The 26585-nt window shown below is 36.0% G+C and overlaps 1 protein-coding gene across 1 annotated transcript in view; it reads left to right on the top strand.

Annotated features, from left to right (window-relative positions):
- The window catches only part of ANKRD31 (ankyrin repeat domain 31), a 110886-nt gene that overhangs the window by 69205 nt on the left and 15096 nt on the right, over nucleotides 1-26585 (top strand). The window contains exons 17-23 of the mRNA XM_074359886.1: nucleotides 1142-1284; nucleotides 6649-6811; nucleotides 8412-8527; nucleotides 14466-14553; nucleotides 17444-17540; nucleotides 19844-20840; nucleotides 25107-25247. Of these exons, the coding sequence (XP_074215987.1) occupies nucleotides 1142-1284; nucleotides 6649-6811; nucleotides 8412-8527; nucleotides 14466-14553; nucleotides 17444-17540; nucleotides 19844-20840; nucleotides 25107-25247 (1745 nt within the window). The remainder of the gene's footprint in view (nucleotides 1-1141; nucleotides 1285-6648; nucleotides 6812-8411; nucleotides 8528-14465; nucleotides 14554-17443; nucleotides 17541-19843; nucleotides 20841-25106; nucleotides 25248-26585) is intronic.

Genomic DNA, 26585 nt, shown 5'->3' with positions numbered 1-26585 from the left:
GGGTTGTATCTTGTTCCCTTGTTTTGAACATGTTCCTCTGTCACCTTATTTTGCCTAACTTGAAGTTTTTATTTCTGTGTATCTGGTAGGTTGGTTACATTTCCCAGCCTTGGAGAAGTGGCCTTTTGTAGGAGATGTCTTATGCTTCCTTGCAACATACTCTTCTCTGATCACCAGAGCTCTATGTTCTATGGGTGCCTCCTGTATGGGCTGCATGAGTCCTTCTGTTGTGGCTGGCTAACTACTGTGGGCAGTTAGTCTGGTAGGCTTGGCCAGCCCCTGGTTGGGTTGGTTGCCAGGCTCTGCCTTGTATAGAGACTGCTGGCCATTGGTTGGTGTGCCTGAGTCACGAGGCAGCTGGCTGCAGAACCCCAGAGGACCCCAGGGCTAATGTTGACTTACTGGTGGGCAGAGTCTGGGTACAGGAGATCCCAGGGCTGTTGTCTGCCTGCCAGTGGGTGAAGCTAGTTCCTAACACTAGTGTTGGGCTACAGGTGATCAGAGCCAGGTCCTGGGGACTGGTTGCAGGGCCCAGAGGTCCCAGAGCTGGTGTTAGACTGCTGGGTGGCAGGGGTGCAATTTCAGACACAGGTGGCAGCAGGGTCAGAGTGTCCTGAGGTTTGTGTTGGCTTGCTGCTTGGAACTTGGGCCCAGCTGGTCCTGGGGCAGGTGCTGGCCTGCTCGTGGGTGGGCTGGGTCCTGGCACAGCAGGCTGTGGGGCTATAGTTGTCTTGGAGCTGATGCTCACCCACTTTTGGGTGGGGCTGTTCCCAAGGCTAGAACAGGCTTGCTGGTGGGCAGGGCTGGGACCCAGAGGTTTCTGGGGCTAGTGCCTGCCCACTGGTGGGTGGACCTGGGTCCCAGGGTCTCTAGCTGCTGGGCCCTGGGCAGGACTGTGTCCATGAGCAGCTGTGTGGGCTCAGAGGCTCTTAAGGCAGCCTGTTTTCTATATTATTCCTTGTCCAATACTTAGTGTGTATGTGTGTGTATATATATATATATATATATATACAAATATATATATATACTTGAATCAATATAGATATTAATTCTATTAGTGAAAATAAACTTGATAATGAAGAAATTACTTGAATGTTGATTTGTGAGCATCTTGTTTTGTTTTTCTCTTTTCCTTTTTTAGGTTGGACACCACTTCGTGAGGCAGCTAGTGAAGGATGTAATGATACAATTGTAGAGTTGTTAAAAGCTAATGCTAAAGTTAATTGTGGAAATCTAGATGGAATTCTGCCTTTACATGATGCTGTTGCAAACAACCATTTAAAGGTATAGTATACATCAGATTGGGCTCCTATTACTTTTTTTTAAAATCCAGTGAAGACAGGGGCAGGGGGAGGGTATAGTTTGATGGAGTACATGCCTAGTATACATGAGGTCCTGGGTTCAATCTCCAGTACCTCCATTACAAATAAATAAATAAACCTAATCAAGCCCCTCCCCATAAAAGAAGAAAAAATACATTATAAAGAAAAAAAGGACATTATAAAGAAAATTGAGTGAAGACAATGAAGATACTTTAAACTGAGAACTAACATGATTCCTTAAAACAAAGGATTTTTAAAAACTGCTTAAAAGTATAAATGAATATGAGTATGATATTGTGGATAGATTAACAATCAATATATTTCCTAGTGAATTATTTTTCCATTTTCTCTTCATTATATAGTTCATGTAAGTCAATAAAATAGAAGGGCTCAAAGTAAACAGCCTATCAATATTGTATATTCCATTTTTAATTGTCTCAAATGATTTGCTGTTGTTCATAAAGGAGTCTATATAGTTATGACATATGTGACAGCCAGCCTTTTTTTAAACTCAGAATTTCTCAACGGGTTTGAAGTTTCAAAGAAATGGGTAAAAGCTCAAGTTGCTTGTTTCCTAGGGGGTTGTTGTATCTTTTTCTCCTTTGTTTGTTTGTTTGTTTCATCTGACAGCTATGGTAAAAATATCAGAAGAGAAAATTACTGGGGTCATTATTTCAGTTAACACTGAATTTCAAATCTAAACGTTGAAATTCTTCACATTTTAAAACTCATCTTTTTGTTTGACAAACCTTAGGAGAAAACTTTTATTGTTGTCAATAGGCAATGTAGACTTCAGGAATAATTATTTGCTTTGAAAAATAGTTAAGGAAACTACCAACAACAGTATAAAACCAGGGTTCATATTTTAAAAGTCCTTGAATGTCTCACTAATGCCAGATTTATCTGTCTCTAGGTATTCTTCAATAGCCTGGTAGTTTTTATTTAATTTTTTGAAAGTATATCCCCAGTATTTTCAGCCTAAATGTAGTCATGAAAGAATAGTGTTGAATTTATGATTTGCAGAGATAAGAGATACAAACTAATGATGAAGAATAACCAGGTAGGTGGGCTAATGTCCAGAGAGGCTTCTTTGACTGCAGAAGCTCTTTGACCTTTAAGATATTTAAATTAAAAAAGAATAGACAACGTCAAGGTTATGTGGTTGTACAATGGAAGAAAGCACACAGGAAGAATCATTAGAGTGATTAACTTACTGGTTATTTGTACAGAGAAAAGACCACTTAAAGTGAAACTACTTAAATAAGGACCAAAATATCATAATGGGAAAATCAGGATTTTGGACATTATCCTAAAAAATGCAATATAAAACAAAATAAGGGGCTCCCCAGCACCACCCCTATATTTAGAAATTTATTAGATAGTGTTACAGAGCTCAGCATATGGTTGTACTATAGCTCAGATTTATTTCAGCAGTGTAGTAAGGATGCAAAGCTGGATCATCAGAGAAAAAGGTGGAGTCGGGAAGGCTTTACTACACTGTCTTCCTCATGGGAGGTCACACACAGTTTGCTTTTCCCTCAGCAGAGAAAATGTAGCAGCATAAGTGTGATGTTTCTGCCCACGGAAGCTCATTATGTATACTGGGGGCTGGTCATGTAGGCACCCTCTGCCTAGCACATACCAAGATTCCAGACTCCCAGAAGCATAAACCACATTGCTTGTATAGACACTTTAAGTGCAGCGAACTACCCTTATCAGTTAGGGAAAGTTTTATATCAGTGTGGAACAGTGTTTTCCAGCCAAGTTCACAGATGCCAGCAAAAGGCCAGCCTTGCAAGCAGCCTTTCTGGATAGCAGTCTTAGGCCTGCTATGGTAACTCTTTTCTAAATAGTATTGTACTGAGTTTCTAATTGAAACATATACTAATTTATGGAACAGCAAAAGACTGAAGTCTAGCTTTTCTGGCAAAACAATATGACAGCACATAGGACATCCTTTATCTCAAAGTTGATTTTTGCACCACGACCTCAAGGAAGGTCTTTTTTCAAAAATTTTGAGAGGCTCCACAAGTTTTCCCTAGGTCCTCTATTAATCCACTCATATTCAAATCTTGATTTTTCTTTTTTTAGGTTAACAATTTTGCCTGTAGATTTCTCATTTATCAGTTGCTTTGCAGGTGCTTCAAGCATTTTTACAACATTATTTTAATGTATGACTTCAGGAAATCCTACATCTGTGCATTTTGACTTCGTAATCAATTTGTAGTGTATTTCCATTTTATTGTTGGCTATTTACAGTATCAGTGACCAGTGGTAAACTGACCAAAAATCAAGAGATAGATTTTAACCTGATGGATGGGAAAAGTGCCATGTTAATGAGAGTGGGAAGGAATGTTTGATTAGGTCAGACTTTATAAGTGGCCTTCATGAATGAGAATTTTCCTATTTTGAAGATGCCAGCTTCCCGCATAGCAAGGGTTGGAGAAAATGATTACTCAGATATAGAGGGGAGGGTCCTCTGTGAAGATAAGGGCCAAGAACTGAAAATAAACCACAGGAAATAGCAGAAGGGGAGCTTGGCTTAGTAGACAAAACACTGAACTGAATATTGGAGGACTTGAATTCTAGGCCTAGTTCTACTGCTTGAAAAAGATAAAGATACCTTTAGCCCTGAGATAAGGAATTTGATCTGGAGCTGTACTGTCCTATCTTGTAGCCACTAACCCCATGTAGCTAATAAATTTTAATTACTTAAAATCAATTCAATTAAAAAATTCATTTATTCTGTTACATTAGCCACATTTCAGGTACTCAGTAGCTACACGCAGCAAGTGGCTCCCATATTGGACAGTACAGAAGAGAACATTTCCATTGTCACAGAAAACTCAGTTGGACGGCTCTGGTGTAGGGGAGGGATGGGTAAATACTTCCTCTAAAGGGCTAGATAATCAACAGTTTAGGTTTTCTGGGTCACTCAGTCTCTTTTGGAACTACTCAACTATTGTAGTATAAAAGCAAATGTAGATAATATGTAAATGAGTGGGTTTGGCTGTATGCCAATAAAACTTTACTTCGAAATCAGGCAACAGACCATATCTGGCACATGGGCCATAGTTTACTATTGCTTGATCTAGAGAATCACTTATGTTCTTTTACCTCAGTGGTGATACAGATGAAGTTTGCTTTTGAAATAACCTTCCGTATCTCTGTTACCTTTATTTTAAAGAAAAGAAGGAAGTAGTATTTTTTTAATGATATTTTAATTCCTTTGGTACTGATAGATTGCCAGCATTTTCCCTCATATTTTCATTAACTTTCCATGTGACAGTTCTTCTGTCATTGGCTCATTTTATTTCTGACTCATTTTGTCACTTTTGTCCCTGTTTCTTTATTTTGAGATTAGATGTTGATAGATGATCTAGAAAGATAAAAAGAGGGGACAAGAGAGGTAAATATATGGTATTGTAGACCTAATCAATATCAATTATATAGCACCCTATTATATTTAATTCTTAATTTTCTATCTTGCATGACTACATGCAAAATTATTAAACATCTTATTTTCTTATTGAACTTTCAATTAAAAAATCTTAGTTTCTGTTTTAAGTTATCTTCTAAGAGTGTCATATGTTCTTCCTTGTAAAATATAGAGGATAAAAAGATAAGGAAAAGGAAAATGAGAGGAAAAGATTTTTTTAAAAAGATAAAATGTGGGTGAAGATGGACATCCACTGTTGGACAAGGTGGGATAGCAGGGACAAGATATTCCCTCCCAACTTAACAACTAGGAAAGTTAGTGAGACACATAAAATAACAGTTTTGAGACATTGGTCAACATGCAGCAGGGGGCAGTAGTCCCTGAGAGAAAGGAAGCCAATGAGATGAACCCTATGATTGCCCCATTTTATGGACTAGATGGGATTTCTAGGCAAAAGCATAGGGAGGGAGAAAACAGATAGCCTTATAGTCTCAGTGAGTTAAAAAGATACAATTTGGAGTTTAAAAGACTCCGGCAGTTAGAATTTATGGGGCAAAATACTAGATAGAGTGGATCTACACGGAGAGAACTCTCCAGAGATTTAAAGGGGGATCCCTTGTGTTCTTTGGCTGGTCTACAAATGAGCATAAGGTTAGGCAGAGAGCCTGCAGGGAGGATTGGCAGAACCCCTGCTGGAGTGTACAGAGGGCTGATTAGAGGACTGTTTCCCTTAAGCCCCATTGTGTGCCAGATACTTTACAAGGGTTCACGTGTATTCCTCGTAAGTGATAAAAATGAAGTTCAGATGGTTAGTAACTTGCCCAGGAACACAGCTAGTAAGTAGCAGGAGTGAGTTTTGTATGCTTGACTTTAAAACAGGTATGTTTTGTTTTATGCTGAGCTAACTCTAAGCTAATAGAACAAATAAGGGGCTATTTTTATAATTTCTGCTGGCCCACTTGCTCTTCAGGTTTTCTGCTTCTTGATACCTGGACACAAGTAGACAGAGAAAAGCTACTAGCATGTAGCATATCTTTACTTTTACAAAATCCTGACCATCTTTTCCTAATCAGAAGATTTGTCAGTGGTTTGAGTCACTTGTGCAGATGGAATTACTGCTTTTTTTAACTAATTAACTTATACTGTAAACTGATTAGTGACCATCTTTAACCTTGATGAATTACAAACTTACTTCTAATACACAATTTTGAGTTATTCAGAGAAACATTATTTATATTAGAAACTGTTTACCCTCCAAATATCACAACATTACTCTTTGACCTCAGTTTCTTCTTCTGTAAAAGATGGAGTTGGAGTAGATTATTTCTGTTTCTTTTTACCTTATTAGCATTCTGTGAATGTAAGTCAGTTATTTAGGAAACATGACATATTTGTATAGGCATTAGGATGGATATTAGGTTCCCAGGCTAGCTCATAAAACCTTGTAAACATGAAATATAGTTTGAATGGAACTTTATTCAACTGTGTCTAATGGCAATTTAAAATATAATTCATAATATAATCCTGAAATGATCCTTGCTCCCTTCTCCACCCTGTCTCCAGCATCTTGTGGGAGGACAAAGGGCTCTGTTAGAGAGACTAAATACTTCTGCACATCGGTCTACCTAAGTCTGCCTCTTCGGTGGTGAAGGCAATGTATCTGGTGCTTTCATGTCATCATGTTTGGTTCTCCTGTGAGGGCAGATCAGGCCAAATCTGTGGATCAGTTTACAGTTGTCATATCAAATGTAATCAAAAATTGGGGGGCCAGAGTTTGAAAACTTTTTTTGATAACTTTTAATACTTGGTAGTGGCATCTTGTAATGAAAGCAGAGATTATTGATCTTAATGTGTCTGTAGAGATAACTTTGGAAAAATGCTATCTAGGCAACTGAAATTCTACTACAACATGGAGCAAACCCTAATCAAAAGGATAAAAAGCAGAAGACAGCCTTGGATGAAGCAGATGATGAAAACACGAAAGAGCTGCTAAAATCTTACGGTGCCGTTGAGACTGATAATAGAGCTGAGGCTAATGCTGTCGTCACTGGTATGTATGTCAGTGTTGCTTGCTTCCTTATACAGGTGTATACCTCTGCTTAGGAGAAGATAATCTTCAGATTTCTGTAAATTGTTTAGTAACTGGGGATAAGTGTTTTGTATGTTATTAAACTCTTGAGAAGGATCATTTATTTTTAGAAATAACATTTCCAAACTTGGTTTACTTCATACATCATATGGTCCTATTGTATTGGAATTATATGTTGAAACAAAATGCATTTCATTAAACAAGCTTTAATTGCTCTAACACTGAACGTGAGAGATGTTTATGAAACTGTCCAGATTGGTTTACGTGTAGTGGGTCTAAAAAAAGATGACGCTGTGCTAAAGTCTTTGTAACTAGGATTCTGTGACTTTAAAATGTGTGATGATTCATGCAGAAGTTGGGCTGATGCCAGCTTTTTGAGACTCTAGTATTTTAATGCGAGATATGAATTTGTTAAGCAAATATGTTATACTTACATATATATGTGTGTACATTATATATATATATTATAGTGGGAAGAATATTTCAAAGGAATGTATAGTCAGGTAAAATTTTGTGAACCATTTTTAGCAATAGTTTGCAATTAAATAATATAATGAGTTATCTATAAGAAATAAGCATTTAGTGAACACTTATTTAGAAAATACGCATTTGTTGAGCACCTGCTAAACAAACCAGGCACTTGCCCAGGAGGAGCTTTCAGTCTTAGGGGAAGACCAACCAGAAAACAGGCAATTAAATGCAATTTTGGAAGTGTTGAGGAAAGGGAATTGTTCTTCCTTTTTTTCATGCTTGAACTTTGACTGATAGAAGAAGAAAGCCAAGAACTGATCTGTCCTCTTGATGAGGAAGAATATTGGGAAGAGAACCCCTGTCACACCCTTTTCCCCTAGCCTACCACTATCCTTACCAACTGTTGGTTTTCGAGGGAGGAATCATATTACTGATATGATTGGTCAGAGCCAAGGATCATCTTTGTGTCCTGCTTTACTAGTGAGCTAGATCACATGTAGGTCAAAGTCAAGAGACTGATACAGAAATCCTCTTTTCTTTGCCTGCTACCATATGGTAGGTCAGTAAGTAGCATCAGGGCCTTTCTTAGAGACCCAGCTTGGTTCTCTCCCTCTTCATAGCCAATTTGGAGTTATTGGGAACTCTGTGATAAAGTTCTATATCTGTTTCCACTTCTCTGTTGTTTGTTGTATACACATTTCCTTGATCAGGTACCCTAGTGGAATGAGGGATATGGGGTGGCCTTATATGGAGAAGGAGAATCCAGAATGGGAGAGGGTCGGAGAAAACTTTGCAGCGACAATGAATTATAGTCTTAGTGGTTAAGAGCATGGACTTGAAAGCACATCTGGTTTCAATACTAGCTGTGTGACATTAGGCAACATCTTCAATCCCTGTAAGCTCTCTTCTGTAAAATGGATATAATTATACCTCATAGGGCTCATATGCATGAAGGTTAAATAAGGTGATTCAGAGACAGTTTGATATCCAGCATGTGGTAAGTATTCAGTAAATGTAACCATTACAATTGATAAAATGATGCTAAATTTTTGCACATTTTTATTATATCTACTAATTTTATGTTTTAAAGTGAAAACTCCTGCTGTCTGGTCAAAAAGACATAAACAGTGTTTTTGTGATGACTGCAAAACTGTTGATATACCTTCTCTTTCAAACCAAGGGAAAAAAGTGGAGAACCTTCCTATGGTGAGTGAGGCTGAAATCCTTTTGTTCTTCAGCCTAGAAAATGCCATTCCTTGGGCTAGCCAGCCATTGGCTATTTGCAGCACTCTTTGCATTTTAGGGGCATGCTGGTTGAAAATGGTTTTTGTCATAAGAAAATAATACAGCATAATTGAGCAAAATCAGCCAATAAAATATGTTGTATATTTAACTCTCCATTATGTGCACTGAACACAGAATTATGGTTTAGCTTTTATCCTTTACACCTGCATTAGGTTCTTTGGCTACTCCTTATCCCACAGATGGTGCCACTGTCATAGTATCTTTACCCATCTACTCCCAAAAATATCTGGGATACATACTAGGTAGAAAAGACCCTGGAACTTAGACATAGAAGAGGAAAGCAACCTGACCCCACATGGTTTATGGTGATAATGTTTGCTATATGTGAAATCCCTCATATAAAGGTATATTTTATTAAAAAAACATAGTAGTTACACATGTATTACTTATAAGGGGGATGTTCTTAGTTTAAAACACACGGCTTACTAGACACTACTTATTTTTAAATTTTTTTATTGAAGTATAGTTGATTTACAATGTTGTGTTAGTTTCAGACATACAGTAGAGTGGTTCAGTTATATATACATATATACACATATATATATACACATATATATACATACACACACACACATATATATATTCTTGTTCAGATTCTTTTCCATTATAGGTTATTAGAAGATACTGAGTATCGTTCCCTGTGATGTACAGTAGTTCTGTTGTTGTTTTATCTGTTTTATATATAGTAGTGTGTATATGTTAATCTCAAATTCCTAGTTTGTTCCTCCCTCTCCCCCTCCTTTCTTCTTTAGTAACCATAACTTTGCTTTCTATGTGAGTCCATTTCTGGTTTGTAAATTAATTCATTTGTGTCATGTTTTTTAAATTCCACATAAGCAGCATCATATAATATTTGTCTTTGTCTGTCTGACTTACTTCACTTAGTAATAATAATCTCTAGGTCCATTGATGTTGCTGCAAATGGCATTTTTCATTCTTTTTTATGACTGAGTAATACTTCGTTGTGTATATGTATGTATGTATGTGTGTATATATATATTCAAATTATATTTTTCTCCAGATATATGCCCAGGAGTGGGATTGCTGAATCATATGGTAACTCTATTTTTAGTTTTCTAAGGAACCTCCATACTATTCTCCATAGTGGCTGCACCAATTTATATCCCCACCAACAATATGAGGATTCCTTTTTCTCCACACCCTCTCCAACATGTATTATTTGTAGACTTTTTGATGTTGGCCATTCTGACCAGTGTGAGGTGATGCCTTATTGTAGTTTTGATTTTCATTCTCCAGTAATTAACAATATTCAGCATTTTTTCATGTGCCTGTTGGCATCTGTATGTCTTTTTTGGAGAAATGTCTGTTTAGATCTTCTGCCCATTTTTTTGATTGGCTTGTCTGTGTTTTTGATATTGAGCTGTATAAGCTGTTTGTATATTTTGGAAGTTAGTTCCTTATTGGTCACACTGTTTGCAAATATTTTCTCCCATTCTGTAGGTTGGCTTTTTGTTTTGTTTATGGCTTCCTTTGCTGTGCAAAAACCTTTTCCGTTTAATTAGATCCCATTTGTTTATTTTTATTTTTATTTCCATTACTCTAAGAGAGGGATTCAAAAAATATTGCTGTGATTTATGTCAAAGAATGTTCTGCTTGTGTTTTCCTCTAGGAGTTTTATGGTATCCAGTCTTACATTTAGGTCTTTAATCTATTTTGTGTTTATCTTTGTATATGGTGTTAGAGAATGTTCTGATTTCATTCTTTTACATGTAGCTATTCAGTTTTTCCAGCACAACTTATTGGAGAGACTGTCTTCTCCATTGTATGTTCTTGGGTTTATTTCTGGGCTTTCTGTTCTGTTCCATTGGTCTCTATGTTTTTGTACCAGTACAGTACTATTTTGATTACTGTACCTTTGTAGTATAGTCTGAAGTCAGGGAGCATTATTCCCCCAGCTCCATTCTTCTTTCTCCAGATTGTTTTGGCTGTTCAGGGTCTTTTGTATTTCCAAACAAATTTTAAAATTATTTGTTCTGGTTCTGTGAAAAATTCCATTGGTGTTTTGATAGGGGTTGCATTGAATCTGTGGATTGCCTTGGGTAGTATGGTCATTTTAACAATATTGATTCTTCTAATCCAAGAACACATGGACACTAAACTTCTTAAACAAAGTAGCATCCTCAATAAAATATTTTGATTAAGGCTACATATGTTGATTAGACCTCCCTTACATATTTTTTGTTAGTGCAGAGGGGGAAATATCATTCATTAAACCTAAACTATGATTAATCAACTAATTTATTCCTTAAATATTTTAAATGGTATTCAAACTAAATTGCATTTGCCTCAGCATTTCAGAAATATTTTACATTGTTCATAGTATCTGTTGTAATGAATGAAAAGTCATTGTTAACCTAGTTTCCTTTGCTTGTAGTTAATATATCTTTTAAGCTTGCAGTTTAAAAATCTTTTTGTTATATTCTGCAATGTGTTCACTGGGTTATGTCTAAATGTGGATATGTTTTTATTAATTATACTTAGGGCTAGACATGCCCCTTTAGTCTGAAGATACGTTTCTCATTTGTATTCTAGAAACTCTCAGAATTTCTTACTTCTTTGAATATTACCTCTCTTCCATTCTCAGGAGTTTCCTTTTTTGAAACTCACATTTAGATGGCTGTTAGACCAGTCTTTATATATCTTTTTCATATTTCCATCTCTTTAACTCTCTGCACTATATTCTGGGTAATACCTTTTGATCCCTCTTGAATTCATTTTTTCTTTCCTCAGATGTTTCTAATTTAACCCCATACATTGAGTATTTAATTTCAGTAACTGTGTTTTTTATTTCTACAATCTATATTTCCTTTAAAGTTTTTGTTTTAAAACAAAACAAGACTTCTCTGCTCTTGCCCTACAGTATTGATAGCATTTAAGAAATCTTTTCAAACACTTTAGAAGGAATTTTGAAGTCACCTCCCTACTCTTTCTCATGATAACATGATCCTTCAGGTGGTTTGTGATTTTTATGGTAATCTCATTGCAGCAAGGGCGGTCTACTATGGGAATTTGGGTGTGCCTAGACTTTGCGTGTAACATTTGCTTCTGCTAAGGCCCTAAAAGTTTATCAGTTTCACACCAGTTTTTATGCTGATTTCTCAGTTAGGGTTCCTGAACCTCACAGGTTGTATAAATTTAGTTCTCATATACTTAGGCTTGGTTCCTAATTTTCTATCCAAAGCATTGGGTGTGTTACAAGTAGAGTCTTTCTAGTCCTTATTTAAACTAAAGGAAACCCACCTGAGGTCATGAGGTTTATGTGGGGACTCCATTCTAATTCCTTCTTCATGAGGGCCTGAGGCCTTATCTCCTTTTCCTATGTAGGCGTTAAAAACCCAGCCCCTAATACCTATGTTTGTTCCAAATCCCTGTAGGCCACTGCTAGCTTCACTTTATTTCTTTTTCTTTTTCCAGTCTTAGCTGTGTGTGTGTGTGTAACATTTATTGTATGTTGTCTAATGTATTTTTCTCTGTGTTTGAAGTAGACAGGGATCCTTCTATATCATCAGTTTACCGTGTTGGCCATAAGTATCTTTAAGTTATATTTTTATGTAAAGATTGAAACATTATGGAAAAACTGCCCTATTATTATTAAGTGTATGAGTATTTGCTTCAGGAATAATGTGTGTCATTTCAGATACCAAGCCTCAGAGAAATGTAATGGAGATAAAGGAGTTTAATGAAAACCAGCTTTTTAAAAAAAGAAAAAAAAAACTTAAAAGAAATATTAGGACTTTAACGTCATTAATAGTTTGTCTTTTCTAAATGTATAATTGTTTTTGAACGTTGAAAATTTAAAATCAAATTAGGGGTGAGGGGCAACTCTATGGCCAGTTGCAACGGAAATGAGATGATTTTACTTTGGTGCTACCATGTGACACCTTCAAATTACTGCATGTAGGCAGTCCCCTTCACTACCGCTGTGTAGAATAAGTACAGAAGTAATAATAATAACAATAGTTGGTACTCACTACTGAGTATTTATTAGACGGTAAGCTCTCCTCTAAGTGCTTTATATTCACTCATTTAGTCCTCCTAATAATTCTTCCAGGTAGTTTGTGTTAGTATCATTACCTTCCTCATTACAGATAAGGAAGCTAAGGTAAGAAAGGGTAAGTAACTTGATGCAAAATTGCATTTCTGTGAAGTAGCAATGGCAGAGTTAAGCTGCAGGCAGTCTGGCTCCAGAGCCTATGCTCTTAGCCACTGTGCTTTATTATACAGAATTATAAAGGAGATGTCAGAAGCAAGGATGATCCTGCCGTAGTAAAAGTTGCAAATCTGGAATAAAATCATAGTGAAGCTTTACAGTAAGCAGAATATAAACTGTCTTTAAGTTGCTTGTTCCAAAGACAGATCCTAGGTTAGGATTTTTTGGTTTTTTTTGGTAAGATAAATAAGTGGTAATGAAAGGCTTAAGAAGGGGGATCTTGGAGGGAAGGTTTTACTGGACCTTCTGTGGTAGTAAATTGTGGAGCTGGTGTGGAGTGAAAAGTTTTGGCCCATGATGGACAAAATTGAGTGCATCTATAGTATGAGGCAAAACTGAAAGAAAAGTCAGCACTGAAAGATGTTTTCTTTATCTCAGTCTGTAGGTAGAAATTTAGCCGAGGCACAGATTCAGACCTTTAGTTTACTTTTATAACCATAGCATTTGCTTGTGTTGCATATTTATATTTTATAGTTTCATGTTGATGCATTTCATAAATAACAGCAGTGGGATTGCTTATCCATATAACTGAATGGTTTTATTATGTGCATTTCCCTTGTGAGCACCAAGGTAAAACTTTATAGTGACATACTTCACAAGTCTTTGAGGACCTACGTGTCTTAAAAATGAATATATATTGAGGATATATGAAAGGGTGTATAATGAATTGGTCCATCAGTTGTCATTTATTGAGCAAGAACTGTATATCCAGCAGTTTGAAAACCATATACAGATATGAAAGCCATGCTCCTGTCTGCAAGATCTCATTATTTTGATGGAGGAAATATAATGTATAAGACATTATACATGTTAATGCTAGTTTATGTAGCACTAAAATTCTTAAGTAATTCTGAGAAAGGAGAAATCAGTATGGATTAGCTTATTCAGAGGTTTTGTGTGTAAGATTGGTTTTATATAATAATAATAGTATTTATTGAGCTCTTACTTTATGCTGACACTGACTTGAGCATTATACATAAGTTAACTCAGTTCAGACAAGGAAAAGATAGCTAACTTGCTGTAGTCACCCAGCTGGGAAGAGATGGAGCCTGAATGCAATCCCAGGCAGTCTGGTTCCAGAGTCCACTCCACAATTCCATCTCAAGGAAAGAGAGGGATCTGGGCAGAGTACGTTGAAGGCATTTCCAGCAGGACTATTAGTACTGACAAGTGCATAAAGAGGTGGTTTTAAATCCCTTTTGTGAGTTTTTGAGAGAGTAGTGTTTTGTGTTTCTAAGATTATGTGTGAGATTTTAATAGTGTACAATGATAGTCATAAAGCCTAAAAGTGAACTTGTTGCATATATGTGATTTTTAGTTGTTTTCTCCTCCTACACCTATAATTATAACAGAAGTCACTGAGAAATTATGATTCTTTGTATGGTTGGTTCTCTTACAGTCTATTTTCCAGGAGCAGATCTGCTATGTAAATCATGATGTATTTATATAGTTAAGTTTAAATGAAGTATGATTACATTTTGAACACGAAGGGAAATGAGCATTTTTAGTTGCACTTTCTGTAGCATTTTTACCATGCATTTGTCAATTGCATATTAGGGAAAAACATCTACTTTCTTGTGATGAAGTTTTTAATATTTTTATCTTTAGCATCAGAACATTAGTGCCATTCTACAAGATATAGAAGAAAAACAAGAAAATTTATTAGAGTTTGAAATAAGAACTCCTGAAGATGCAGGTAAATATGTATTCTTATTCAAGTTTGATTATTTCAATCATCCAAGATATTGATACTTCATCTTCTTAAGGTACATGTTTATTTCAAAGTTCACAGTGGCTGAAAAGTGATCTTCTTAAGTGTAAAAGTTAAGTGCCAGGAATAATGATTAGAAATCAGTGATGCAGACCAGTAGTTTGTGTCGTTGTTGATGAAAATACTTCTAGGCTCAAGGTATAGTGTGAATAATTTGAGAGACACTCAGAACCATAATCAGAGATAAGCCACTACTGGTGATATGTTTAGATCGAGATGTGACAGAAAACATAACATAGTGACTAGAGATGAGACTACATTACTCCTTGATTCCTCAGCTTCACCCAGCTAGGGTAACCCTTAAAAAGAGATCAGAAAAGGAATATGCAGTGGTGATACAAGTAGAGTAAATCCTCAAACTTTTAAGGTGAGCAGATGTACCACGTGAATGTCTTACTGCATAGCTGTCTTCCTGTTTACAAAACACTAGTGATTCCAAATAGTACGTTAGACTCCTATCCCTGACCTAATAATCTTAATTTCTCAAAACTTCATAGAATATTTGCAAGCTCGCAGCTATGTTTTCTTCAGGTATAATTCCCAAGGTAGGAAGTAGCTCCTCAGAGATGCAGATCTGAATGTTAAAAGTAGTTAGCTAAAAATAGTTTAAAGTACCTCATCTTTTGTGTAGCGGGATATAGCTCTTAATTCTTAGCCTAACTCATGTTATATACCCTTTTAAAAAATTATTTCTTTTTAAATTTTATGCATTCTACTTTTCATGCTGGCCTAACACATGGTACATGTTATATTTTGAGGAAAATATAGTTTGAGGAAAATAATACAAAGTAATTTACGCCCCCAAACAATATGTATAGTCTATATATTTTATTTAGTATTTATAATACCTTATGCTTCTAAGATGAATTTTACAAATTTATACTTTTTTCATTATAACAGGCATATAGATACACTTCAAAAATAGTAATGAGGAAAAAATATGCTAAAATTCACCACAATATTTTGGTTTTTTTATTTCCTTTTTCTTCTAAGAACATAGTCATGTAATTATGCCTCAAAATTGTTAAAAAGCTTAGTTTGGATTATGCTAGATGGGCTATTTTTACACTCTTTTTCTCATAATCATCGTTCTTAGTGGTTACATAGTATCTGTTCAGTAAGTGTTCCACGGTTTACTTAATTTTTCCCTTTTTGTTGAGCATTTATATTTTTCCAATTTTTTGCTATTTTGCTATAACACATAGCTTTTTCTCGATTTAGGATTATCTTCTTAGAAAAAATTAACGTCATTGGAATTATTGAGTCAAAAGTATATAAATATTTAAAAATCTGTTGATTCATATTGATAAATTGGTTTCCTAAAGTGTAACATAATAATTTTGTATTTCCCTGAACACACGTTAGTGTTTGTTTTCCTTTGCATTTCTAATAGCATCAGTATTTTCATTTAAAATAATTTTACTAGTTTAATAAGAAAATATGTCCCATATTTTCACTTGCCTTATTGATTATTAGTGGTATTTTTTTCACTAGTTTTATTTTCTGTGTCATAAATTGACTGTTCCTGTTTGTTAATAAATTGGAGCTATGTTATGCAGTCAAGTTTTTGACACCTTTTCTGCCGTAACTGCTACAGATTCTTTTTTTTTCACTTAACTTTTTATTTGTAACATGTTAGTGTCTGCTTAAATACAGAAATTCTCAAATTCTATAGAGTAAAATGTACCACCCTCTTTGCTATTTAGTTAACCTTTCTAAGCCCACCCCCAGGCTTTGTAACTTACTCTAACTGCAGTTCTGTTATAACCATGATTATCTAAATATTCTAATCATGATCTCTTTTTTGTGTCTCACTGCCCCTTTAGAGGAGGAGAGGTAAGACAGTGGGGCTCTAGAGTTCTTGGCGGGTGATCAAGTCCTGACTGGTTGGCTCCATCACTCTTTCACAGTTGTTTGAGTTTTTTCAAAGCAAAATTTCTGAGGCTCTTCTGAAACTTCTGCATGGTTCCTGTGATGTGATAGTGCACATTTTTCTTTCCGTGGCCCCTCTGAGTCTTCTCTCAGCTTCTTTTTTTTCTTCTGGTGGTCCAATTTACACAGATCTCTAACCCTCAGATACAAGCCCTCATGAGGCAGGACCACAGGGCAGGCTCCACACCATCTTCAAGATCCTGGCACTTTGGACCCACTATTGGAAGAAAAGGGGACAGTTAATTCCTAGCACAACAGCAGCTTTGTCTTTGCCCTGCTGTGGAAGCTCTCTGCTCTTCAGGCTCTCAGCCTCTAGATGTTCAAGGAGGAAGTCAGAAATGAGTCCATTATCACCTCAACAGAGAGTTATTACACTCTCAATAGCCCTTTGAGAAACAACCCTTTAGGCTTGAGGTAAAGGGGTGAAACCCCCTCACCTCTCACTTTTACTGCTCAGGATGAAGATTCCCACCCAGTGAAGCTACAGCTATCTAAAGAAATAGCTTTACAAATTCCCCACCTCCATATTCTGACACCTTTCATATCTTTATCTGGTTGAGGGATCTCACAGATAAGGGAGCTGACAAGAGAGGTCACATGACTTATCCAGGTTCACAAAGCTTAGTCAGTGGTGTGGCAGGATTAGAACTCAGGCTGGTCTGCTCCTTCTTGGTACAGTGTTCTTGCTTATACACTTCAGGGTACTTCCATAGAGTGACTTAATTCCATCAGCCTTGATTTATGTATTTGGGCTCTTGATATTGGGGAAGAGGGTAGGGAAATAATGGCTTTTAAAATTAACAGTAAGGCTAAGTCCTGTGTGACCAAATTTAGCATTTGTTGTCTCTCAATTAACTGACTTATTTTATTACCATGTTTCTAGAACAATACATTGATAAGATGTTAGAGGTCAAGGAAGTTATGGACAATGTGCTTGCCAAGCAGAAGGCAGAAAGGGATGATCTAGCTAAAAAATACAGGTGAGTGAAAAAAAATAGGAATGCTTTAGAGTTTTCAGAATTTATCTATTTTTATCTACTATAATAGGCCTAGAATTTCTTAAGAATACAAATGTTGCTTCGGACCAAAAAAGGACTTTATGAGGTCGTCTACTCTATTACCTCCATGGGGAATTGTACTTCCCAGAGAGAGATTTTTCTACTTTATTACTTGAAATGTTCAGAAAAGAACTTTTTAGTATCTTAAAAAGTTGTCTACAGTCATGAACTTTATGAAAGCCTATCTGGTCATGAATCCCATGAGAAAATTTCTTTCCTTAGTAAACTCATATTTTTTACATTAAAAGTTTTTCCTTTTGCTGTCACAGATGTTGTTCTTTTAAGCAGTTTAATCATGTGTATTTTGTGGTTCTGTGTACTTCTAAACCCTGAGGGTCCTTAAAGAGTTTTATCCTGATTTTATTGGTTATATACCTCTTATCATCCTTGTTTTGAGAAAGATGCTAGATATGTTTTTCTTGTTTGGGCATTGTTTTTTAATTAGTTTTTCATAGACTTAGCTACATATGCTCCTTATTTTTTTCTTTTTTCCTGTGATGAGAACTTTTAAGGTCTACTCTCTTAGCAACTTTCAAATATACAATATAGAATTATCAACTATGGTCACCATGCTGTATAATACATCCCTATGACTGATTTATTTTATAACTAGATGTTTGTACCTTTTGGTTACTTTCATCCATTTCACCCACCTCCCAACCCCACCTTGCCAACCACCGATTTGTTCTCTCTGTCTATGACTTTTTGTTTTTGTTTTAGATTCCAAGCATAAGTGAGATCATACAATATATTTCTTTCTTTGTCTGACATATTTCGCTTACCCTAATGCCCTCACGATCTATCTGTGTTATCACAAATGGCAGGATTTCCTTCTTTTTTACAACTGATTAGTATTCCATGTTTTATATATATGTTCTTATTAATATTGCTATTAGACTTTACATCTTATAAAGAGAATTTTTATTTTCTGTCTGAACTCTTTGTTTTGCATAGTTTTAAGTGTGATACTAATTTTTTTCTTTTTTCTCCTCTATCCAGCATCTTGCATTTTATACTACCAGTTGTTTGCTAATCTGATTTCTTCTTTAGCTTCTTCTAATTATAGCTACTCCTCGCTTTAACATCCAGTCTGCTTGGAGTTCAGTACCAGCAGCTCTAAACTATGTTAGGAGAGAGGCAGATATCTGTACTATTGCTTTCCCTCAAAACAGCTGCTCTCAGAGAATGGTTCCTGAGACCATTTCAATGGGTCCATGAAATCAAAACTGTTTTTATAATAATGTTAAGATGTTATATGCCTTTTTTGCTCTCATTTTCTCATGACTGTACAATGGAATTTTCTAGTGGCCACATGGTGTGTGATGATAATCATCACTCTCATAGCTAATGAAATATGCACACTTGTGTATTCTTGTGTTTTAAATGTTTCTCCATTTTATTTTCTAAAACAGTAAGTATTGATAGATATAACCCATATAAAAAAAAGATCTTTGGTGTCTCAGTAACTTTTAAGAGTATAAAAGAGTTCTGAGACCAAAAAGTTTGAGAGCCACTGGAAGCAGTGTCCAAATCCTGAAGGTCAGTGTGGAATAGGTGGGTATAACCAAAAGACAGATAGGGACGAGCCATTTCCTCCCATTCAGGAACTTGGTTTGGGGAAGGCACACAGGCTAATGCTTGTCTGGGGAGTCCCTCTGATGTCAGAGTACCTCAATATGGATTCAGAGTACAATTTCAGTGATTACTTGATGAATTGAAATTTCTCAGGTCTAGCTAATGTATTCACAAAACAATCTCACTCCTCCATTGCTAAGGGAATTTGAATGGAATTTACTGCCAAATTTTACTTCCTGATACACAATTTCACTGTAAACAGGTAAGCAAATTCCAAATTTAAAGAGTTTTGTTGCTCCTTAACCATCAATTGGTGCTTCCTAACTGAAGGACTGGTAGGTATCTAGATAAACAACCCAAGTTTAATTTCCCTTTTAGGGTTGACTCACAGCTGATACATAATGTTATAAATATAAGTGTGGATAACCACACTGTCATCTCCTAAAAAAAGGCAAACTTGCTTACCTCAAGTAAAGAGTCAGTTTCCTCTCAAAGAATATACATCGCAAAGATAGACTGTTGTGTACTTTGAGCTGATTAAATTTAAATTGAGACGGCTTATCTATGCATAGCTACAAGATCTAAATGGTTGCTGAAAAAAAGTTTTCTACTGTTTTTGTATTTTTTCCTCTTTCTGTTTCTTCCTGTAGGGTGTCCATGGAGTCATTTAAGCAAGGAGTCCTGAGAGAACAACTGGTTAACTTGGCCACAAGACAGAAGAGCCTTTTAACTGTAACAAAAAACCAGAAAAAAATAAGGGAGAAAATTCACAACTATAAGAATGTTACACCTTTGTCTGGTCTTAGTTTCAAGAAGCTGCCATCCAGCTCAGAAATCTCTAATGAAAAAAGCAGGCAAGAGTTTACCAGTCTGGAAACTTCAGTGCAGCCCCAGTCAGGTTCACTTTCTCCTGTCAGCCTTGTTTATGGAAGCATGCAGGAGACACAGTTGTCTTCGGAAATCTGGCATGACAGCCAGAACACCAACACTTGTCTAAATTCAAAGGGAATGAGAAGGGAAGGATTTTCTGGAAATGAGCTAAATTCTAAGCTCATCAGTGACTATACCTTGGACAGATTATCAAAATCCAGACATTCAGATGGCACTAAGAAGATTAAATTACCATCCCAATCTGTTGCTTTTATTACTCAAGCAGAATATTCACAAAAAGAAAATGATCTTACAGATATGGCAGCCAAAGAGCATGCATCCTTTAGACCTTCAGCAGTAACTGGCGCATTAAATATTTCAGAAACCACAAGTGTACTTTCCCACAATGAGCCCTATCCATCAGCTGTTCTTTGTGATCAGGCTTTTTCCAGTTGTGATCCAAAAAGAGACAACAGGAAAACAGCTTCCCAGCAACCACCTAGGAGGGCATCAGAATCCCTGGCACATCGAGAGATTGATGTCTTTGGCAGTAATACTGGGCATCAGATGAAACCGTATCTTAAAAAATCAGCTGTTGCTGTTCCACATGCAAATGACAGTCAGAGCTCTTCCTCCTCTGAGTCTAGCCGTCAACATACTATTAAAAAACCTTTAAACTACAGTACAGCTCCTAAAAAGAAATGCATGCAGATAAAGGATCTGATATTGCTAGGAAGAATTAATCCAGGAAATAACATTCTGGAATTTAAAACACAGGTATTTTTTTTCTCTAAAATTATATAAATTATATAAATAAGTGAGTAAATGTTGCTGTCACATAGTGTCAGCATTTAGCTCTGCTTAGGGAAATAGGGTTTGACTAGGCTTCTTGGACAGAAAGACACAACCATTGTATTCTTAGTAAGTGAAATCATGCTTCTAAAATTGCCCTGTACACTTTAGTCACAAGCATCTTTGGGCTTTCAGACCAGAATTAGTCAATTATACTGCAGCAGGAAGGGTTTAAGAACAAAATAAAAATAATAAATTGGAGCTGTCTTTGGTTCCAAAGTTTTGGGAACTACCAGTGTACTGCTAAAGCTTCCCCTAATAAGGGTTTAAGTATAAACTCATCTTCCATAGAAGCTCAATTTAGAAACAAAAAGTGACTTGAAATTTGGGTAAATCTGACTCAGTGAAAACAATATCACATATGCATAAAAGGAGATGAGGAAAAAAAGATTCTACTAGAAATGCCTGCAAAAGAGGCTTCCTTTCCCTTTCCCCCACATTCACTTTTTGAAAGAGGAGGTAACAGTGGGAAAGATTGCAGAGTCCTGGAATGCTGCTTTGCTTATGGACCAAGCCAACAGAAACCAGTCCAGGCTAGTTGGAATTTAATCTGAATGACCCGTTTCTGCAACCTTTCCCACCCCTCGACAGTAGGCTTTTTCTAGTTAATAAACTTTATTGATAAGTTAGGAGAAAAAAAATTCACTTTTAAAGCTCCAAACTATAAAGCCTGGATTAGTAGCTTAATCTCAGATCCTTTATGTTCCTGTTAGTTTGCCTGTCAGTCAATTTATTCCTAAGTATGCCTACCTCACATTAGCCAAAGCAACTCAAATTTCCTTTAGTAATTAGTTACATTAACTCAAATTCTGACAGTTGTGGTTACTTCTCTAGATCAGCAATAATAACGTTTTAATATAATTTTCATATTTTAGCTATTTTAACAGCTTTATTGAGATATAATTAATGCACAATGCACTGCACATATTTAAAGTGTATAATTTGACAAGTTTTGACACCTGTGAAATCATGACCACAGATAAAATAATGAGCATATCTGTTACCCCCAGAAGTTTCTTTGTACCATTTTGTATATGTCCTTCATACCTCTTCTGTCTCATGCCGATCTTTAGACAATTACTGGTCTGCTTTCTTTCCCTGTAGATTAGTTTACATTCCCAAGAATTCTTTATAAGTAAAATTGCATTTATTTTTTTGTCTGGCTTCTTTCTCAGAGCATAGTTATTTAAGATTCATCCTTGTTGTAGCATGTATCAATAGGTCATTCCTTTTTTATTGCTGAGTAGTAGTCCATAGTATGCATATATTATAGTTTATCACTTCATCCTTGATAGATATTTAGGTTGCTTCCAGTTGTTGACTATTACAAATAAAGCTACTGTGAACATTGTTGTACAAGTTTTGGTCTGACATAGGCTTTCACTTTTCTTGAGTAAAGTACCTAGGTCTCTTGAGTGACTGGATCATGTATGGTAAGTATATATTTAACTGTTTAAGAAACTACCAAAATTGTTTGTAACATTTCACATTCCCACCAGCTGTATATAAGAGTTCTAGTTCCTCCACATTCTTTACTTAGCCAATATTTAGTATGATTAATCTTTTAATTTTAGTCATGTTAACATAAAGTGTAGCTATATGTATGTATGTAATATGTGCATATGTTTAGTGGTTTATCATTGTGGTTTTAATTTACATTTCATAATGATTAATTATGTTGAACATCTTTCCATGTGTTATTTGCCATCCATATTTATTATTTGGTTAAGTGTCTGTTCAGGTCTTTTGTCCATTTTTTTTTTTATTGGTTGCTTGTTTTCTTATTATTGATTTTTTGAGAGTTTTAAAAAAAAATATGTATTTTGGTTATAAGTCCTCTATCAAATAGATACTTTGCCAATATTTTCTCCTGGTCTGTGCCTTTTCTTCTTATTCTCTTAACATTGTCTTATAAAGAACAGAAGTCTAAAATTTTGATATAATCCAGTTTATCAATTTGTTCTATCATTGATTATATTTTTAGTATCCTGTCTAAGGATTCTTTGTCTAATGCAAGGTCAAGTCTAGAATATTTACGTTCAGTATGACCTATAGTTAGCTTGAATCTTCCATGTGATACTTATTTTCTGTTACTCTTACCTCTTCTTTGTTCATTTTTTCACCTTTTTTATGCTTTATCCCTTTTGTTCATTTAATACCTATAACTTTTTATTTTAGTTGTGCCTTTAGAGTTTATAGTATATATTTTTAACTTCTCACCATCTACCTTAAGTGCTATTTTACCACTTCATGTCTACTTTAAGTACCTCAAAATAGTATACTTCTATTTCTCTACTTCTGACTTTCCTGTTTTCTCATATTTTACTTTTACATAATGTTATGAACTCCATACTGCATTATTATATTTTTAAGCAGTTATCTTTTAATGAGATTTAAATAGTAAGGAAAATTATCTCTCCCATGTAACTACTATTTCTGTACTTTTCTTTCCTTTGTGTAGATCCTGATTTCTATTTGCTCTAATTTCCTTCTGCCTGGAGGACTATCTTTAATATATCTTCTCTTGGAGATCTGCTGCTAATAAATCCTTTTGACTTTTGCATGTCTGAAAAAAGTTTATTTCACCTCATTTTTGAAATACATTTTTGCTAGGTGTAGGATTCTAGGTTGGAATTTTTTTCCTTTCAGCACTTTAAAGATACAGCTCCCTTGTTTTCTTACTTACATTGTTTCCCACAAGAAACATTGTTCTTAACTGTTCCTCAGTAATAAGTCTTTTTTTCCCTTTCTGTCTGCCTTCAAGTTTCTCTATCTCTGGTTTTAAGTAATTTTGATTATAATGAGCATTGGTTTAATTTTTTGTGTTTCTTATGCTCGGGGTTTGTTGAACTTCTTGAATCTCTTGTTTTATTATTTCCTCAATTTTGGAAAAAATTCAGCCATTATTCAAACATTTTTTCTTCCCTTTCCCTATTTTGAATTCCAATTTCACACAGATTAGATTGCTTAAAGTCATTCCACAGTTCACTATAATGATCTGTTAATTTTTTAAATTATCTTTTCTCTGTGTTTTTTCACGCATTTCCTTTTGCTGTGTCTTTGAAATCACTAATCTTTTGGTTTGCAATGTCTAATCTATTGTTAATCCCATTCAGTGTATTTTTCATTTCATACATTGTAATTTCCATCTCTGGAAGTTGGGAGTCTTTTTAATATCTTCCATGTCTCCACATATCTCCTGGAACATGTGAAATATGATTATAGTAACTGCTTAATGTCCTTATCTGCTAATTCTAACATCTTTGTCCATCTTCAGTCATTTTCAGTTGGTTACTTTATCTCCTCCATATGGATTGTATTTATCTACTTCTTTCTAGGCTTGTTAATTTTTTATTAGATCCCATACATTTATCTTGTTGGATGCTGGATATTTTTGTATTCTTAAAAGTATTTTGGAGATTTTTTCTAGAATGTAGTTAAGTTACGTGGAAACAATTTGATCCTTTTGGGTCTTGCTTTTACAATTTGCTAGGATTGGAGCAGCGGTCAGTCTAGAGCTAACTATTTCCCACTACAGAGGCAAGACTCTTCCATGTACCAACCAATGCCCCATCAGTTTTGAGGTTTTTCTAGTCTTACTGTTGGGAACAGGCTCTATTTCTGCCCTCTAAGAATCCCAGAAAATGCCATTCCCTCTGATTTTTTCAGGTACCTCTGATTTTTTTCAGGTGTTCTTTTCCCAGCCTTACGTAATTTCCTCACACACGGCCCATCACAACTCAGCTGAATACTTAAAGAGGACCCTCTGAAGATCTACAGGGCTCTCTCTGTCTTTGTAATTTTCTCTCTTCAGTACTCTGTCCTGCAGACTCCAGCCATTGTGCCTCCCTAGACCCCACTGTGTCTACTCAACTCAGGGAATCCACGGGCTGTGCCTGGAGTCCGTCTCCCTGCACCGTGACCTGGACACTCTCTCAAGGCAGTGAGCTGGGTCAGTTGTAGAGCTCACCGCGTTAGTTTCTCATTTCTCAGGGTCACTGTACTTTGTTTCCTGATGTTTGGTAGATTGGAAACCATTGTTTCATATTTTTATTTTTGTCTGGTTTTTGGTTGTATTGGGTGTTTATTAGGGTAAATCTGGTCCCTGTTAGTTCATGATGGACAGAAGCAGAAGTTCACATATTTCAGGTATTTTTTAATCTTAATTTTTGTTTTATTTTTTTACCTCAGGAGACTACCCACAAAGCCAGTGTTTTATTGAGTGGCAAAATTAAGGTAGAAAATGGTCAGATTTATCAAAACCCAGTCACCTGGCTCAAGGATGTTCTAGGAGGTGACAGTTACGTGACCTGGAATTATGCTTGGAGTAAGGTGGGTCATTCTTAAGTTTATCTTTAACTTCATATTCAGATAGAAAGGTACATATTTTTTTTGATGAGAAAACTATTTCCTTTTTTTAGTTTTGTCCTCATGCATTCCTTCTGCAGCATGCTACATGCTTTCTCCTACAACTCCTATTTGCCAGAATTCCCCACAGCGAGGTTGCACAACTGACTGAGAATCTTCTTCCTTGTTCCTCACCTAGTCTCAGAAATTTGAATGCCCCTTATCTTCCCCTCCTGCCCCCAGCACCACACCACACCCCTACAAGGATTGCAGGTCCTTGTGACTCCACATAGAAAATTTGGGACCACTAGTGTATTGATAATTTAGTTGATATGGTATTAGTATTCTAAAAAAATAAAGCAAAATCTTCTCCTAAAGACAAAAATAATGATCATGGGACTAAGACCCCCCCCCAATGGTGCACTTTTATGTTTGAACAAAGTCTTTTCCATGAATTGCTAGCCCCCCAAAAAGAAATATTTCTTTTAATTCAGACTTCCCAGACTTAGTCTCCCCTCAGTTCTGTCTTCTGAGTTATAAGCCCAGTTTAACCACCAGTTTGAGGAGTATTGATTACTGACACCCTTGAGGTCCTTGAGGCCTCTGGATGCCCATGGCACCACTTCAGGGAACAATCTTGGAGTGATTCACCCAGGAAAGTGTGAATCATCAGTCAACATTACTGTTTCACAGAATTGCAAATACCTTCAACCTCCACTCGCCATTACAGTAAACCTTAGTGCGCCAGTAATAGAAGGCATTTCCTTTCTAATTCTTTATCCAACTCAGCTGTACCCACCATCCTTCCTAGCTCCTGTTCTCGGTCTTTGTCCCTAAATTCCGCAGTCTAGCCTTCTAGACCTCTGTGACCGGTGCTTCCAGAACTTTGTTTCATTTCCCTCACTTATATGAGCACATTTTAAATTTTCTCTGCTTTATAGTCTCTCTGTCCGCCTTTTTCCCCCTAAAGTTTTAGTTTTTTATTTCCCAGCACTGGAGTCACTAGGCCATCTGCTTTCAATTCAACCTGTGTAATCCTTTCTATGGATTCATAAATCATTATTGCATGTTAATAATTAACATTTTACCCATGGAAATCCCATTTTATTATAAAGTATATGGTACTAATGGCTGCTGCTTAGGTTCTTTTGAGCTCAGCATGCCTGTGCCCAGTGATGACTCAGTCCTCCCACTCCTTTTCTCTGTTGGAACTACTGCACCTTCTGCTTTTGAATAGCTGGCTGTGACATCATTTGGCCCTCACTCTGTACTTATATGTCTCATTTGCATATCACACTGCCTCTAGTCCTTTCTCATCAGCCA

This window comes from Camelus bactrianus, chromosome 3, assembly GCF_048773025.1.
Source record: "Camelus bactrianus isolate YW-2024 breed Bactrian camel chromosome 3, ASM4877302v1, whole genome shotgun sequence".
Classification (NCBI taxonomy): Eukaryota; Metazoa; Chordata; class Mammalia; order Artiodactyla; family Camelidae; genus Camelus; species Camelus bactrianus.
Note: the sequence above shows the minus strand (reverse complement) of the source record. Positions and strands in the feature narration are given on the sequence as shown.